The sequence below is a fragment of the Brachyhypopomus gauderio genome, chromosome 19 (genome assembly GCF_052324685.1).
Source record: "Brachyhypopomus gauderio isolate BG-103 chromosome 19, BGAUD_0.2, whole genome shotgun sequence".
Taxonomy (NCBI): Eukaryota; Metazoa; Chordata; class Actinopteri; order Gymnotiformes; family Hypopomidae; genus Brachyhypopomus; species Brachyhypopomus gauderio.
The window spans coordinates 3,118,691-3,137,965 of NC_135229.1; the positions used below are offsets into that span (position 1 = coordinate 3,118,691).

Genomic DNA, 19,275 nt, shown 5'->3' on the forward strand with positions numbered 1-19,275 from the left:
TTATGTTTTCAGCTCCAGGACTGCAGGGAACGGGTCCCTGCCTTGTCTGCGTCCTGTGACGAGGAGCTTATGTGTTTTGTGTTTCAGCTCAGGACGGCAGGGAACGGGTCCCTGTCTTGTCCCCGCCCTCCCGCCCCTTTGTTGTGTTTTGTGTGCTGCCGCTGTGAGCCGCACATCCGGAGGGGAGTGCGGCTTTGGTGGGGGGGTCTGTCACGTTGTGGGGGGGCCCCCTACCGGTCGCCCCCGGTTACAGCGGCAGCAGTCCTGTTTTTGGTCACGTGATGTTCGTCCCTCAGGTGGGCGGGACCCGTGATCCGTCTCACCTGAGGGTTGTTTGTTCGTCTATATATGTCTTGTCTTTGTACCAGTTGACTGCTGGTTATTATTTCCTTCATTTGGAACAATGCACGGGTTTTTGGTTTGCACACTTTCTATTAAACCATCCTCTTTCCCTGAGACTTGGCGTGATCGCTTCCTTTTTGAGTTGCTCACCCTGCCCGTCACACTTCCCAAAAACTACCGATCTAACCTACGTCATACAGATTGGGCCATACTATATCTAACAAATAGGAGTGTGTTATATTTATAAAGTAAATGAATGTTAATCATCAAAATCACACATGTGTAAATACAAACATATGGCTCTTACAGATCTACTACTTGGATTATTACAATATTACTGTTCTATGTTATTGTGTGCAACACTTTTCCCAGTAAGAGAAAAATAATGAAGAAAATGAAAAATAATGAAACAAAAATATTGAAAAATTTTCAAAACTGCAAATAGAAGGAAAATAATCTGTGATGTTATTTGTGGTCAAAGACGCACGCTTCACTTTCTTATACAGTTGTGCGTTGACTCTGTCACATCACACGTGGTGATGTTGGACATTGCAGAAGAGGTGTGATAGTGCACATTAAAGAGTTGTCTCCTACATTAGAGAAAGTGAATAACAGAGAGGAGGAGAGAGGAGTAACACACACCTGCTGTGAAAAGCTGATGAGCTGAACCTGTACTGATGACCACATAAATAGTTTTATTCAACATCGTGTGATGTGATTGGTTTCTTGTGTATTCTGGGAACTGTGGATGTACTCTGTGTAAAGACAGTAAAGACATGTGGTTACATTGGCAATCACACACCACCCAACATAATTCAAACACAGTACACAACAGAATGGTTACATGTTTTTCACAGTCCTGTTGGTCTTCCATTTAAAATACTTAATATTTTTCTACTCTTCCTATTTTTAATATGATTAGTGTTTCATCTTTAACATCTAAATAACTTTGTAAGCTTGTTTTTACAAAGGTGCTATACATGTGACTTATTGAGAGAGAGGAAATAATGTGATAAAATAATGTTCTCCTTATTAATAAAACTCAAATTGATCCAGACTTTCATAAATTGCTCCTTTTATTTATTTTTTGTCTTTTATCACTTTGTTTTGGGTGAATTAGTGAAATAGCAGAAGAGATGTAAAAATGTGAGACAAACAACCACATCACTTAGACCCAAGTGTCTGACGCAGGAAGTGTGTTTGTCATTTGTGTCCTGCAGCAAGTGTTACATGTGCTGTTACTCTCTCATGGATTCTGTCTTTCTCTTTGTGTTTCTCCTCTGCATCTCAGGTAAGATCAGTGCTGGTTCACTCCTATGAACCACCTGTGTGGTCTTCAGTTTCATGGGTGTAACTGGTCCTTTATTAACTGACCTATTTCAGAGTGCAGTGTAGCTCCAAACATCTCTGAACTGATCTTCACTTTAACATTGGACATAAATCCTACCTACTCAGTACTAAGATACAGACAGTGATCTTTGTAAAGCTGTGTGTGTGTGTGTGTGTGTGTGTGTATCTGCAGACTCAGAGAACATGAGGACGCTGATGCATGTTTCTGTAAAAAGTGGAGATTCTGTCACTATTCCATGTTTTTATGATGAATCCTATAAATCAAACAACAAATATTGGTGTCATGGATACTATTGGTCCTCTTGCACCATAGTAGCTTATACAAACACACATGGACGCACATCAGTTATTGATCATCCAACCCACAATATGTTTACTGTGGAACTGAACAGACTGAACACTGATCACTCTGGATGGTACTGGTGTGCTGCTGAAATTGGTAATAAATTTAAACCTGATGATAAGGCTTACTTGTATCTGACAGTTAGTGCAGGTAAGAAATCTCTCTGTATTAGATATTGACTTGCTGACTGTTTGTAAGGCTTCTATCAGATGTTTCTTATGGTGGAGGACATGTTTACACTGCTGTATTTATATGTGTTTGTTCAGCTCCTGCGGTGTCTGTGTTGGGGAGCAGAGTGAGTGGAGAGGAGGGGAGCAGCGTCAGTGTCCAGTGTCTCTACAGTGCTGCATATCAGAATGAACAGAAGCAGTGGTGCAGATCTACAGACTGGAACTGCTACACAGTGGGGAGGACTCACACATCCCAGAATTCAGCAGCGTTGACTAGCAATGATGGAATAAGATCCTTCACGGTGATTATGACTGGACTGAAGAAGAGTGATACTGGCTGGTACTGGTGCTCTGTTGGAGATGTACAGGTTCCTGTTCACCTCACAGTCACTGATGCACTCACAGGTATGTTTGTATGTACATTTGTGTTTTAATGAATTAACTAAATGGTGAAATTTGTAAACTCCTGTGTCTGTGGTGTGATACTAGATTTGGTCCCAGTGTAAAAGTGTAGAAGTGAGTCAGTTTGACTCTTTCATATTTTGTCTCTGTTGTGTCCTGAATGCAACATTCTCAGTATGGAGAACAGAGCTCATCTTACTGAAAAATGTTCTCACTGATACCAGAATGTGTCTGAAAGATTACGTTGTTCATTTTTTCCTCTTAGTGACAACAGCTGTGACAATGACACCTGACAGTAAGTAAACCAGTACCAGAGAGACCAATCCACACACCAGTCCAGGTACCAGAACAGATAGTGTTATGCCCACAGGAACAAGGTTTTTGATGTCATCAACTAAGTTGGTTAGGTTGGATAAATATTACTATACTATCCATATACACCATTACACAGACTTACGTTTTACAAACCACTAAACACAACTGTCTTCACATATTTCATTTGACATCGTCAGTTTGCAGTATACACTTGATTCAGCAGTTGTTCCTAAAATACTGAAAGTTAAAATACCAATTTCTGTAACAAAAGCCTTCACCTGGGGGGGATGTGATGGGTTTACATGGGTGATATGATGTTATGAGAGATGCACTGAGAAGTGGATGTACTGTTTTGGGAATGTATTTATAATTTTGACAATGCAGTTAATATATTGTGAAATACATGTAAGCACTGTAAGAACCACAAACATGGCTGGTCTTTCTAGTACTGGCATGTTGCAGTAATTTCTGGTCTCTCTATTACTATTGACATGTAAGCAGCGCTGTATTACAAGTGGTGTTAGAAATCATCAGGTGGTCAAAATTGACCTTCTCTCATTTTTAGATTTTGGACACAGCTCCATCACACTGGACACTTCTGGTAGCAGCGGATGTGCTGGTTTTTTAAAATGAGAATTTTGCTATTTTGGGTGATTATAACATTTATTTGTTAATTCTGTTCCACTTTAACGACATCTGTGACTGCAGTTTCCAGCAGTGAGGACAGCATGTAAGTTCATTTATCACTTTCCTATATTGTACTTAAGAAAACAACTGAGGTCCATCACATGGCATCTGTTAATTGTGAATATGGTGCCTGACTCAAGAGTGGAGCTCCTGTGTTATACGTTGCATCTGATGTGTTTATTAAGGTGGTAGTTTATAGTGTCCAAATGTAAATATTTATTTCTTGATCCTTGTATAATATGCTTTTCCTTTCTGTTACTCACTCCATATTTTTAATACTTTTCTGTAAATATGACTTTACATGAATTTCTACAGTCTTAAACAGTACTGTATCAGTGACTATCTTTTGTCAGTTCTGTAAGAGTTCATTTTAGTTTTCTGGTTAACAACCTCCCACTTTCTTGTCTACTATCTGGTTAACACCATAACACCATATTTTTTCTTTCCTTTTTTTAGACAAAATGTCACATTTTCTTTTACAGCTAGACCTCACATGAATACAACTGAAAACAAAGAACAAACCCAGGAAACCAAGTAACTGACAATTCATTGCTGATCACTTCTACAAATCTTTCCAGTGTACATAACATACATTTATTGATTTATTGTCACCTCTACAGGGAAGAAAGGATCACAGTCGTTTGGAGTCTGATGGGGGTGGGACTTCTGCTGCTGACCGTTCTGGTTTGTAGCATCTGTATGTCAAAGAGGAAGTTTAGTAAGTGTCCATGACGTGGATAAGACCTAAAGACATTTGAAGCTATTGCTATTAAAAACACTTTAAAACATCCTGAAAGGAAGTGCTGATTTTAATTATTGTACTTAAGTACTCACTTCACTGTAAACACAAACACTGCACTGGTCAGTCATGGGACACATACAGGATGGTTGCGAGAGTTTGGAAGAGTGTTGCTTAGTGTCAGTGTCTCTACTATAGTAGATGTCGTGTTGCTTAAAATAAACAGTCTTTGGTTCCTGTTTTATGCTTGTTTTATTAACACGTGTGCACGTAACTACTGATCGCCATTATCGTTCATCTCGTTCTCCCGCTCTCGCGTTCTCGCGATAACTCCAAAACATCAACTATACTACATATTCCTCCCTTGTTTAGAACAAAAGTCTATCTGTAACTAACAAACATATTTTCTTATACAGCTCAACACATCATATTTTCCAAAAATCTCCAATCAAACAAGACATTATTATTATTATTATTTTTTTTTTTATGTCTCTCTATATCTGATGGGCTTTCTAATAACACGACCCTTCCTGGTGGTAATGACCTCAGGAACAGCTAGTTCAGTTTCAGGTGGGGTCTCATCTACTGGAGCAGTCTCAGCAATAGGCGTATCCTCTGTGTCATTATTAGTTTGAGTGTGGTGTGCCAAAGGATGTTCAAAAGTGTCAAAGTCCATTACCACAGGTGTATGTCGAAGATGTTTGACATTTCGGATCACTTTTGATCCATCCTCTGTGTTGACCAGTTCAAAAGAGTTGTCTGCTGTGTTTCTCAGTAGTACATAGCGAATATCTTTGTACGTGGGATCCAACTTTCCATTCTCCAGACTGGCAATGTAGACCACGTCACCAACTTTAAAGTTGTGTTCCTTTGCCCTGTTGGTCTGGTCAGCATACTGTTTCATTTTAGTTTTATATTTATCGTGATGGATTCTGACATCTGCTTCTCTTTCCTGTTCTTTTGGATTTTCTCTTTTCTTCTCCAGGATCGGACACTTTGTGCGGATGTCTCGTCCAAACATGAGCATGGCTGGTGTTTCTCCTGATGCTCTGTGTGGTGTAGAGCGATATGCCATTAGGATCTTTGGAAGTTCCTCTTGCCATGTTTTTCCTTCACACTTGGTTGCTCTGAAGGCTTTCTTCAAGTATCTGTGAAATCTTTCAATTTTTCCGTTGCTTTTTGGGTAATACGGTGATGCTCTGATGTGCTTAATGCCACTTGACTTAAGAAATAACTCAAAAAACTGTCCTACAAACTGCCTTCCATTGTCAGTAACAGCCTCTAACGGATAACCAAACCTAGCAAATATTTTTGTCAGCTCTGTGATCACAGTGGCTGAAGAGATATCTGAAATAACTACGGCCTCTGGAAAGGACGTAAAGTAGTCTATCACAGTTAGCACATACTTGTTTTGGATAGGACCCACTAGATCAATACCTATCTTGGTCCATGGTCTTGGTGGTAGCTCCAGTGGTTGAAGAGGTTGATCTTCATGTAGTTGTTGGTTAAGCACACAGGCGGGGCAGTTTCTAATTAGTCTTTCTACATCTAGGTCCATATTTGGCCAGTAGAATTTGCTTCTTAGGTATTGTTTTGTGCGGACCACCCCTTGGTGAGTCTCATGTGCAATCCTAAGTGCTTGTTTTATCATTGTTTTTGGTAGTATTATTCTGTGTCCCCTCAGCACAAGTCCATCGTATGTGCACAACTCTCCAGAGCATCTGTTGTAAGGCTGAAGTTCCTCTGGAACAGGATTCGGCCATTTTCCTGTCTCCACAATTGTCTTTAGTTGTTTCAGAGTGTCATCCTCTGTCATTTTCTGTTTGATGTCCTCAAGATTCATGGCTTGTACCTCATTCATTGTCACTGACAACACTCTGTCCACATAAGTGTCCACATACTCATTGTACTCTGTCTCTGGTAAAGGGAGTCGTGAGAGTGAATCTGCTACATTAGACTTTCCACCAATATGCTCTATCTTGTAATCATATGGTTGTAGTCTCAAGCTAAGTCTTTGTATTCGTGGTGGTAACAGCGTTGCTTTCTCTGGGTTAAACATATAAATGAGGGGTTTGTGGTCTGTTTGTAAAGTAAACTTGGCCCCCCATAAGTACGTTCTAAAATGTTCCACAGCCCATACACATCCCAAAGCCTCACGTTCTATCTGAGAATAGCGACGTTCTGTTGGGGTCAGTGAACGACTTGCGTACGCTACTGGCTTGTTCTGTCCATCTGATTGGGTCTGTAATAAAACTGCACCTAGTCCTACTGGACTCGCATCACTAATGACGACTGTAGGAGCATTTAGTTTAAAGTAAGCCAGACATGGCTCACTTACCAGAGCTTCTTTCATTGCTTTGAATGATCTCTCTGTTTCACTTGTCCAGTCCCATGCTTGTCCTTTTCTAGTTAGCTTCCGTAGTGGTTCTGATAAGTCTGCATAATTTGGTATAAACTTCATTAGAAATCCACAGGTGCCTAGGAATGAGCGGAGTAACTGGACATTTTCAGGTCTTGGTGCTTTGCGGATGGCTTCTACCTTTCTCAGGTCGGGTTTAATTCCTTCTGCAGTGATCACATGCCCAAGTATCTCAATTTGTTGTAGACCGAAGATACACTTGTTTCTATTGAGGGTTAAACCTCTGTCCTTGAATCGTTGAAAGACTTGTCTCAGTCTCTGTTCAAGCTGCTCTTCATTCTCACCGAAGATCACAACGTCATCCATATAACAGACAGTGCCAGGCATTCCACATAACATCGAGTCCATAGCCTTCTGATAGGCTTCAGGTGCGCTCGATAATCCAAATGGAACTTTTCTGAAGCGATAGCACCCTCTGTGTGTGATGAATGTCGTTAGAGGTCTGGATTCTGGGGCTAAGTCACACTGCCAAAACCCTTTCCGTGCATCCAGTTTAGCAAACACTTTTGCTCCCTGCACTGCTTGTAAGATGCTGTCCACCGTTGGCACTGGATGCCTCTCCCTGATCATGGCTTTATTCACTTCTCTAAGGTCTATGCATAGCCTCACTTCTTTTGTATCTTTCTTAGGTACAATCAGGATATTAGAAATCCATTCTGATCCTTCATTCACTTCTTCTATGATACCTTGATCAAGCATCCTGTCTAGCTCCTGGTTTACAGCTTCCATCATGGGATAAGGGACTCTCCTTAAACCCTGTGCTACAGGTGGGATTTTGGCATCCACTGTGACCTTGTGACTATAACCTTTAATCTGACCTAGTCCTTTGAAGATCAGCGAGTACTCTTTAACAAGTTCCTCAAATCTATCTGTATGCCATACTGTGTTAATTTTTTCTCCAGTGTTAAGTATATTTAATTCAAAGCTTGTTTTTCTGCCCAGCAGTGCTTCTACATTTCCTTCTATCACATATATATCATCTTTGACTACTTTATCTTTCCACGTCATTTCTGCTTCAAAGTATCCAACACATTTAAGTGGAGTGGTTTGAGCATAGGCATAAAATTTTTTTTTTGTTGGTTTCAGCTTTGTTCTAGTGGACATTGTTCTTTTATACAGGTCTTGTCCTATAAAGTTTCTTCCACTTCCTGTATCTATGACCATTTTCAGCCATTGTCCATTAACCTTGACTCTTTCAGTACCTTCAGGATCCACTGCGTGGATGAATTCATCAGAATCTGAATCCTCCTGTAGTACTGCTCTCACAGGTTTTCCTGACTTTGTCTTTTCTTTATCCTTATATCTGTCTTTACTTTTGTCACCGTTGTTTTCTGGCTGTACTTTCTTTTTCTTTTTAAAGCACATACGTGCGTAATGTCCCGTTTTCTGACAGTAAAGACAGGTCGCTGACTTGGCTCCACATTCATCTGCTGTGTGAGTGTTCATTCCACATCTGTGACACTGGGTGTCGCTGTTGGCTTGCTCTTGGCTGCTCTTTCCTCCTCGACCAGTTCTGGGTTTCCGTCCGCGGTCAGTACGTGCACCTTTCCTAGTAAAATGAACCTGGTTGTCACTTGCTCTGTGAGCAACACTCTCTGTGAAAAGTTTGGATTCTGTCTGTGCTGCTTCAAAAGCTCTTGCAGTTGACAATGCTTTATCTAAACTCAGCCCCTCCTCCTGCAACAATTTGTGTCGCAGTTTTTTCATGGCACATTTTTCCACTATCTGATCCCTTAGCATGTCGTTCTCCAGCGTGCCAAAATCACACGACTTTGCTAGTTCTCTTAATGCATTTACAAAAGCATCTATTGACTCATCGGGGCACTGAGCTCTCTGTCTAAACTTGTGTCTTTCTAAGACGACGTTCTTTCGTGGAGTAAAATATGTGTCTAGAGCAGCAACAGTCTGTGCATATGTACCTTTATCTCCAGGTAGATTAGCAAAAATTCTCTGCGTAGGCGCTCCTATGCAATGCAAGAGAGTGGCTCTCCTTACCAAATCCTGCGCGTTAATAGTTCCACTGGCAACTTCGAAAAAGCTATAAGAGTCCTTCCATAGGTTATACTCGGTAAATAAATCAGACGCACCCAGGTTCAGTGGGACGGGCGGAACCAGTTGAGCGTAGCCGGGTCCTGGCGCAGCGCGTGCTGCTCCTTGCTGTAGCTCGTTATCCGACATTTTCTTTTTAATTTATCGGTATTCCTATAATGCCTGGTACTCCTACTTTGCCTGTGGGTTCCTGGCAGATCGGGTCCTCGTCGCCAAATGTCGTGTTGCTTAAAATAAACAGTCTTTGGTTCCTGTTTTATGCTTGTTTTATTAACACGTGTGCACGTAACTACTGATCGCCATTATCGTTCATCTCGTTCTCCCGCTCTCGCGTTCTCGCGATAACTCCAAAACATCAACTATACTACAGTAGACTAGACTGTAATTGAAAATGTCCAGCAAAGCAAATGTCCTTTGGTCAAAACTGACCACTAACACCTTCAATGCAAATTATTTGTGTCAAACTAAGCAACAGAGGGGGTGTAGTGTCTAGTTTCACTTACAAACACCAACCCCAAAATTGATAAATACTCATCAATAAATGTTTCTAATAAAGTGTCTGGGGAGTGTAGTTTAACTGGCTATTAACTAACTGACATGATCTAACTATCACTTCAATCACATCCAGAAGTACCAAGGTCAGCCGGCTCTGCAGAGACAGACACACACACTGCAGCTGCCACGGTTAGTACTGAAATTCATGTGTGATCCCAGTCATTGTACTGATTAGCTGAAAAACAGGAATTTCTGAATTCTTTCTTAAAATGTTTAAAATGCTCTCCTGCTCTTTCAGTCTGATGATACGGTGCTGTACAGTTCAATTGGTTTCAAGTCAAAGAAGTCAAAACAAAGGAGCTTGGAGAAGGTCTGATTATTCTGAAACGTAATCATTAACACAAACATATCAATATTATTATTGTTGTTGTTTTCTCCTTGTTTAGAGGGTCTGATGAGATGCATCATTATTTGATTGTGTGTGATAGCTAACAGTACAGTATAAGCTGGCTTTAGTTGTTTGTAAGAATGACGTATAAAGCTTAACTTATAAATCCATATTAAGTATCTTGGAGATGTTGTGGAGCTTTTAATAACCAGCAGTTGTGCTGATGAAGACTTTGGCTGACCTTCATCTTTCACCTCTCCCCTGTTCCAACAGCCTCCAGATGCTCATGATGACATCATCTACAGTTCTGTTGCTAACCATTAAAATTCGTGTGTTGGTCCTATCATTGCTCACCAAGCGGACAGTAAGTACTTTCATTTAACAAAATCATTTGATTTTATCCTTCATCTGAACAACTTATCCAGTAATTTAAGTTCATTTCCAATTATTACATCATTTTAATTTAAACACTTTGGGGATCTGTAGGGTATCAGATTTGTTGTCAAAATACTAAAACTGTTTTATAAGGCAGATATAGACGTGAATATAAGAGAGCAGGACAGTTATGGGGTGTAGTTCTTTTACCACCCTGCTTTCAAAATGTTTAACATGACCTGACAGGGGGCGGGGCCTTAGTGATACGGCACAGTGGATGCAGTGACTTCAGTGACTTTAGCTGGCCTGTGAACTTGACTTAGGAGATTGTCATTTGAATCTTTCCAGCAAAGCATTACTGCTGGAAAATCCACTTAATGATGAATGACTGACAACCGTGGAATGACATCAACTTACAAAAAATCTCAAGAAGTCCCTCAGGATCTCACACAGTTCCAGGCCTGCGGTAGTAGTTAATGTGTCTAAGTTGACATCTCACTGTCACCTGAATCCCGCCAGGTCTCATACACCAATCACGTCCCCTTCCAACTCCAGCCCACAATCACCAGTTCACTCATTATTATTTACACCTGTGTCTCATTTCAAACTGTTTAAACCCCAAAGGGTCCTGAGTTCAGTGTTTCACATTGATAGTCTGAGACGCCTCCTCACTGATGAGAGTCCAGTGTGTCTCCCCTCTGCTGTAATCACACCTCGTTTACTCTCTTAATTAATTAAACGCTGCATTGTTTTTCTCTCTCTATTCATTTTTGTTGTAATTGAATTAGGAATTACTATTAATTAATGATATAACTTGTTAACATTATTGCTGTGTTTGTTTTAGGTATAAAACATGTTTGTAATTTGTTTGAAGATTTTGTTTTGTCCAAAGCTTTGGTTAATAAAAATGATTATATGTATTAAACTTCTGAATCTTCAGAAACTAATAAAACCTCAGTGCACATTTTCACAGCAGTACATTGTGCACATGGCATTGTGGCACAGAAAACAGCCAGAGAGACATTCAGAAAAATTACAGAACTAAACATAAACCTTCAGTTGAACAGCCTCAGACAAAAGCAGAAATGAAAGAAGCATAGAAGATATACAGGAGAGGAACAAGAATCCCTTCAACATGAAGCATTGGTTTACTGAGTACTGTAGTTCAGTAAACTGCTAACTAATGCATCATCTGTTTCTCCATCTAAAGCATGGAGCTGTCATGTTTGTGTGGGTTTCAGTAGTTGGAGCAATATTGGTATTTCTGGTTAGCAGTGTAACCTGCACTCCAGGAATTTTGTCAAGGATGTTGTGACAGGGGCATATGCATTACATAATGGAATGTGACATTTCTAAAACATTTTAAGTTTGATGCAACAACAGTGAGTTAAAACGCTAGGATGGTGATTTCCATACAGAGGATGAATGAGAAGTTAATTGCTTTTGTACATTTTCCCAGGTCAACCTAGGGCCAGGTTAGGCAGATCTCTCACAGATCTCATCAAGGGTTGTGCTTTCATATATCTCTGAAGGGCCTTCAGTGCTTGTTCTCTGCAAACCCAGTAGGTATCTGACAGCCTCATAAGTTCCACAGTGTGTCCTCGTGTATTCAGTCACTGCTGCAATCTAACTAAAGCAGCATGACGCTTTGGGGAGACACTGCAAAAGGCATCCAGCTTCTCCACGAGGTTGAAGAAGGTTACATAGAGACAGCACTGACCAGAGACAGAATAACAAAAATGGAGTGTGTGATCATGGGGTCGCTGCAATTGCCACAGTTTCTGCCAGTGTGATCTTGGGACGAATGATTCCATTCGTCTTCGTCGGATGTGAGTGTATGTAATATGTGCTGATGTGCTGATGCTTGTTGCTCGTCTTTGTTGAGTCTATTCGTCTGCGTGTTGTGTTTGCTGGAGCTAAACGTGCTATTATCTGTAAATAAAACGACGATATTGGAACTGCTCTCTCGTCTCGGCATCCTGCTTCACTCACACTCGATACAGTTAATGGGCCATGGGCAGTCATGTCCTGGTGGTAGGAAACTGGTCTTGTGACTGGAGGGTCATGGTTTCGATTCCCAGACCTGAGGCCATGACTGAGGTGCCCTTGAGCAAGGCACCTAACCCCAACTGCTCCTCGGGTGCCGGGCTAGGGCTGCCCACCGCTCTGGGCACATGTGCACCACAGCCCCCTAGTAATCACTAGTGTGTGTGTGTGTGTTCTAACTGCACAGATGGGTAAAAAGCGGAGGACAAATTTCAATTGCGGTGAAAAATCACAATTGACAAAATATGGCACATTTATATTTATTTTTTACATTTTACATTTAAACTACTGAGATACATAAACAAGGACAGCTGAAAAGAAATTCATGTCACCAACATTAACCTGAACAAAGCATCAGCAAGAGAAGGATACACAAGGAAATAAATAACAAAACTAGAAACACCTGAAATCAATAAAAGACAGTGAGGAGATAAACCGAGGCATGAAAAAAGGAATGAGGTACTTAGAAAAACAAATAATGACCTGACTGGCAGGTGGAGGCGGGACCAGACATGATAACGAGAGAGCAAAAAATGTGAGAAAAATGATGTGAACAAAAAGCACATGACCAAGTGTCTGGCGCAGGAAGTGTGTTTGTCATTTGTGTCCTGCAGCAACTGTTACATGTGCTGTTACTCTCTCATGGATTCTGTCGTTCTCTTTGTGTTTCTCCTCTGCGTCTCAGGTAAGATCAGCGCTGGTTCACTCCTATGAACCACCTGTGTGGTCTTCAGTTTCATGGGTGTAACTGGTCCTTTATTAGCTGACCTATTTCAGAGTGCAGTGTGGCTCCAAACAACTCTGAACTGATCTTCACTTTAACATTGGACATAAATCCTACCTGCTCAGTACTGAGATACAGACAGTGATATTTGTAAAGCTGTGTGTGTGTGTGTGTGTGTGTGTGTGTGTGTGTGTGTGTGTGTGTGTGTGTGTGTGTGTGTGTGTGTGTGCGTGTGTGTGTGTGTGCATGCGTGCGTGTGTATCTGCAGACTCAGAGTGTATGAGGACGCTGAAACATGTTGCTGTAAAAAGTGGAGATTCTGTCACTATTCCATGTTTTTATGATGAATCCTATAAATCAAACAACAAATTCTGGTGTCATGGATACTATTGGTCCTCTTGCACCATAGTAACTTATACAAACACACGTGGAAGCACATCAGTTATTGATCATCCAACCCACAATATGTTTACTTTGGAACTGAACAGACTGAACACTGATCACTCTGGATTGTACTGGTGTGCTGCTGAAACTGGTGGTAAATATAATCCAGATGATAAGGATTATTTGTATCTGACAGTTAGTGCAGGTAAGAAATCTCTCTGTATTAAATATAGACTTGCTGACTGTTTGTAAGGCTTCTATCAGATGTTTCTTATGATGGAGGACATGTTTACACTGCTGTATTTATATGTGTTTGTTCAGCTCCTGCGGTGTCTGTGTTGGGGAGCAGAGTGAGTGGAGAGGAGGGGAGCAGCGTCAGTGTCCAGTGTCTCTACAGTGCTGCATATCAGAATAAACAGAAGCAGTGGTGCAGATCTACAGACTGGAGCTGCTACACACTGGGGAGGATTTACACATCCCAGAATTCAGCAGTGGTGATCAGGGAAGGGATAAGATCCTTCAAGGTGGAGATGAGTGGACTGAAGAAGAGTGATGCTGGCTGGTACTGGTGCTCTGTTGGAGATGTACAGGTTCCTGTTCACCTCACAGTCACTGATGCACTCACAGGTATGTTTACATGTACCTTTGTGTTTTAAATGGTGAAACTATATGTCACTGAACATGTTAAACATGATAGTACTGACTAGAGACAGAATAACTAATCCTGTGTCTGTGGTGTGATACTAGATTTGGTCCCAGAGTAGAAGTGAGATAGTTTGACCCTTTCATATTTGGTCTCTGTTGTGTCCTTAATGCAACATTCTCAGTATGGAGAACAGAGGTAGCAACCAGAGCTCATCTTACTGGAAAATGTTCTCTCTTATACCAGAATGTGTCTGAAAGGTTGTATTTTCTGTCCTCATAGTGACAACAGCTGTGACAAACACACCTGAAAATAAGAAAACCAGCATCAGAGATATTAATCCACACACCACTCCAGGTACCAGAACTAATATTAATCTTATAATGGCAACAATTTTACATCTTTCACTTTATCATGAAGCTTTTCACACCTCAGTATCACATGTGGTGCCATTCTGTATTCTGCAGTGACACCATCAGAGAATCTAAAAAACACTACCAACAATGACTGGACAACAGCCAAGTAATGTGTGTGTGTGTGTGTGTGTGTGTGTGTGTGTGTGTGTGTGTGTGTGTGTGTGTGTGTGTGTGTGTGTGTGTGTGTGTGTGTGTGTGTGTGTGTGTGTGTGTGTGTGTGTGCGAGAGTGTGTTTGTGTTCTGTGTATGGTGGAAAACATATTCCTCACGCTGGTTTCATGACTATAAAACATGTACGTATAACTAATATAACCACACTGGATTAGTGACTATAAAATACGTATGTATAACTAATATAACCACACTGGGTTAGTGACTATAAAATACGTATGTATAACTAATATAACCACACTGGGTTAGTAACTATAAAATACATATTTATAACTAATATAACCACACTGGTTTCATGACTATAAAACATGTACGTATAACTAATATAACCACACTGGGTTAGTGACTATAAAACACATACGTATAACTCACATAACCACACTGGGTCTGCACACTGCAGGTATGGGACCATCATGACTGTTTGGCTCCCAGTGGCGGTGGGACTGGGGCTGCTGGTTATTCTGGTCATTCTAACCTGCACTCTGAAACACAGACAGACACGCAGTAAGCAGGCGACTCCATCTCCTGTTATACTGGCACTCTTGAAAATATTAAAGTTAATGCCAGTAACCATATTAGTGTTAATAAAACTGATCAATTTTAACAAAGGTTTATAGTGCTGTAACTGTTGTATGCTTGTATTGCGATCCTATGTATTATCACAAATAAACATCTTATGTTGTGATGGGAAAACTGTATCTGCTGACATACAAACTCATAACAATTTTCCCCAGGGGAAAACCAACGTGGGAGCAGCAACACTGCTGACACAGTTAGTATTGTGTTTGATTGGTATTAGTGCTGTATTTGTTGGTTATTAGTGTTTTGTTCAGTTATTATTGTGTTTGATGGATATTAGTGTGGAGTTTGTTATTATTATTGTGTTTGGTGGATATTAGTGTTGTGTTTGATATTAGTATGGTGTTTGATGGATATTAGTGTTGAGTTTGATATTAGTATGGTGTTTGATGGATATTAGTATTGTGTTTGATATTAGTATTGTGTTTGATGGATATTAGTGTTGTGTTTGATATTAGTATGGTGTTTGACGGATATTAGTGTTGTGTTTGATATTAGTATGGTGTTTGATGGATATTAGTGTTGTGTTTGATATTAGTATGGTGTTTGGTGGTTATTAGTGTTGTGTTTGATATTAGTATGGTGTTTGGTGGATATTAGTGTTGTATTGTTTTTCCAAGATAAGCTGCAAGTGATGCAAGTCAGCCATATTAGCAGTTAGATACATTGTGACTCATCTAATACAAACAACACCAAATACTTATTCAGGGATTATTACTGAGTAGCTTTTTGTTTCCACAGTCTTCACCTGTCCAGCTTCATACAGATGTCATCTACAGCTCTGTAACCATAGTTCCCAAACGTGAAACTGTAAGTATGCTGCTAAACATACAGTCAGACCTGTTGTCATGAACACACCCATTAATTCACTGTCCCAAGCATAAGACAAGGGAGCACTGGCTGGTTGACATCAGTAACTGTTTATGAGAATAGTTCAACCTGTTGTAGCTGTAAATGGGTGTCTAGCTTATATTCAGTTTCAGTGTCCTTATCAAGCCTTTTGCTGGTGATACAGCCTGTAATCAAAGAGCATCCTGGATGGTAGTCCGTGGTTCACCATTTACCAGACCTCTAAAACTGCCCCATTGTTCAGCTCTCTCCCACAACCACAGATGACAGGGTGATCTACAGCTCTGTGCTTCACAAGTAAGACATGGCGGTATCGAAGTGTCAAAAATGGCCTGGACCACAATGCACTGACATGTGCATGTGGAAAGTTTAACCACTTACACAGAGGTCAGTCCTGTGCAAGTGGTGTGAGTTCATGCAATCGTCCTCTCGTGAGAAATCTTCAGCTTGAGCAAGTGTGAATAAGTCAATGAGTCATTAACTGCGAAGTTCTTCATGTCAAAACATGCTTAATAAACACTGAAATGTAGCCTACTTGATTTTCTGTTCATGTTGTGGTCACACTCCCATGTGTTTTGCTAGTAAATGTGCTGTGACTCTATATGTTTTGGGACTGACCAGAACACTCATGTTCATACTCAGTATACCATTTAATCATCCCTAATTTTGCATGCTCAGAACTGTATAGAATGCATCACTTATTTTCGTTCCACAACAGTTATGCTTAATTATACTCAATACTTTAAATGTCAATGGTTGATTGATGTTTGTTCACGAGTGGCTACTACGCTAATTGGGGCTACCACACTGTATTGACAGCTGTCTAATGTAAACTACACAAACCTATGGAGGAGTATTTTCAGGTGCCTTATGAACTTTTATGTGGTGTTTCAGTGTATTTAATTTGTTTCCCACATTCTTCACATGTTGTTCCTTCAGTTTTGTCCAAGGATTAAAACTCCCTTTCTTTACATTGAACGCTTCTCTCTGATTTCTCTCACGCGTCACAAGAAAAGGGGGCTGTGTCCCAAATTACCGAAACAAACGTAAGGAATAATGCCAAAATGAATGCACAAAGAAAGTATTTTTCTATAACTTGTGTATGAGTGACTTTTATTGTCCACGAGTCATATTGGACGAGTCAGAGTCGAATTGAGAGTCATTATGGACGAGTTTCAAGTCAAGTCTGAAGTCTTTTTGTTGTAGGCGACTTAAGCGCGAATTCGACTCGAGTTGCTCACTCGACTGCCCATCTCTGGATCCTCCCAACGAACACTGATTAGATCCCAAACTCGTGGTCTCCCTCTCGTGGCAGCCTGCTGGCATTGCGAACCACCAATCACAGTAAAGATTTTTATTTGTCTGGATAACAAATCAGCCGTCTTTTAACAAGTGAATAAGTTGAATGTATTAATTGATTTATTTCAAGGAATATATTCACCAAAACATTTATTGACAAGAATGCTTAAAAATAAAACACAAACCTGGGCATTTATGGTCCTACCTGTCACGGTGACAGCTCTGGACCCTTCCCTGTGGGCGTGCCGCTACGTTGTCTGCGTGCCGTTGTGTCCATGTATGTACTTCCGTGGGTGTGGGTTGTCTGTGAGCGTGTTCGTAGTCGCACCTGTGCCTTGTCTTGTGATCACGCGGGTCAGCGTTATTCACCTAATTAATTTTGTTTAATATTATTAAAATTAAAAATTATTTACAAACTTTTTTTTTGGGGGGGGGGGGGGGCTAATTAAATCTTCCGTGCTTGTGTGTGGGAGGGGGGTTGTTTGTGTTTTCACCAAGTTAGAGCAATAATTCTTAAACACGACACATCCCTGTTTCACTGTGATATCAGAATCAGAATTCTTTATTGATCCCCGAGGGGAAATTGCAGATGTTACAGTTGCCCGATTGCATACATCCAATAAAATATATGTTAAATATATCTATAAATCTATATATACACATGTATATACATACATATAATAAGAATAAAGTGGCAAAGTAAGAGTAAAGTGGCAAATGCAGTGGTGAAGTGATCTGTGTTATTGCACATTTTGTATTGCACATATTAAAACTATATACTGTATATAAGTTGTTATTGCACATATACATTTTAGTTACACATGAAGTGAGAAGTTGAAGTGTTTAATGGCCACAGGTAGGAATGACCTCCTGTAGCGCTCTGTGGTGCTTTTGGGTGGAATGAGTCTGGTATTTAATTAGATTCTATATGTACTTTCTTGGTTTATTATCATATTTAGTGTTATATGCAACTGTGAATCATTGTTTTTTATTCATCTAAATGCCCACCTTTTAGAGTGAGATGTGAGAATGAAGGTAAAGATTTTATCCACAATCGCTACAGTGAATCTCATTAGAATAAAGCATCGTATAGATTTGGCCCAGCTAGTGATCACGCTGGTCTGAAGAAACCAGCTAAGCTGTCGCTCTATCACTTCTGTGTGCAACACTTTTCCCAATAAGAGAAAAAATAATGAAGAAAATATAATATCAAGAAACGAAAATATTGAAAATTGACAACTCTTCTGAAACTGCAAATATAAGGACAAGAATCAGTGACATTATTTGTGATGCTACTTTTGTCAAACATACACGCTACAGTTGTGCATTTCCTCTGTCACATCACACGTGATGATGTTGGACATTGCAGAAGAGGTGTGATAGTGCAAATTAAAGAGTCGTCTCCTACATTAGAGGAAGTGAATGACACGGCCAGTACTGAGAGGAGGAGAGAGGAGTAACACACACCTGCTGTGAAAGGCTGATGAGCTGAACCTGTACTGATACTCCCAGTTCTTCCAGTACTGATTGAAACATGCATGCATTATGCATTCATAAATTAAAGCAAGTCCAGGTATAAAAATGTTGACAGTGTGATTGTAAATTTCCTCCATGATCAGATTCAAAGTTTTATGACCCAATAAATAGTTTTGTACAATATATGTACAACCCAGTGATCCAAACAACCATGTGCTTAGCACAGAATGAGATCAACAAAGTCTTTGCAGTACTGACTAATAAACTACATGTGTGAGTCAGATTAGTATTCTGGGGATGGTGATTGAGGCCCACCGCCTGCACCGAGGGGACTGAGGCTGCTTGGCCGGGGAACAGGAGCTTTGACTGTTGCTGTGGAACTGTGGAACCACCCTGCGACCACGGACTTGTGTTAACGGACCGCCCAATGGAGGATGGGTTCCCTTTTGAGTCTTGGTCCTCCCGAGGTTTTTTCCTAATCCCCACCATCATAGAGAGTTTTTCCTCGCCACTGTCGCCTTTGGCTTGCTCATTAGGGTTCTGGACCCATACGATTGTAAAGCTGCTTTGTGACAACGTGTGTTATGAAAAGCGCTATATAAATAAATTTGACT

General features: G+C 40.5%; 1 protein-coding gene across 1 annotated transcript; it reads left to right on the plus strand.

Annotated features, from left to right (window-relative positions):
* Positions 1-1,875: 1,875 nt before the first annotated feature.
* Positions 1,876-16,863, plus strand: LOC143483330 (polymeric immunoglobulin receptor-like). Its single transcript, XM_076982173.1, has 9 exons — positions 1,876-2,185; positions 2,302-2,610; positions 13,550-13,855; positions 14,154-14,228; positions 14,339-14,393; positions 14,859-14,962; positions 15,193-15,230; positions 15,779-15,847; positions 16,131-16,863. Exons 1-9 carry the CDS (start codon positions 1,876-1,878, stop codon positions 16,185-16,187), a joined length of 1,323 nt encoding a protein of 440 aa, XP_076838288.1. The 3' UTR covers positions 16,188-16,863.
* The last annotated feature ends 2,412 nt before the right edge of the window (positions 16,864-19,275 follow it).

Bases quoted from the DNA above. Each gene is read 5' to 3' on its own strand.
- LOC143483330 (XM_076982173.1), top strand. From the start codon at position 1,876: ATGAGGACGCTGATGCATGTTTCTGTAAAAAGTGGAGATTCTGTCACT. The intron at 2,611-13,549 runs GTATGTTTGTAT...GTGTTTGTTCAG, and splicing joins AGTCACTGATGCACTCACAG to CTCCTGCGGTGTCTGTGTTG. The intron at 13,856-14,153 runs GTATGTTTACAT...CTGTCCTCATAG, and splicing joins AGTCACTGATGCACTCACAG to TGACAACAGCTGTGACAAAC.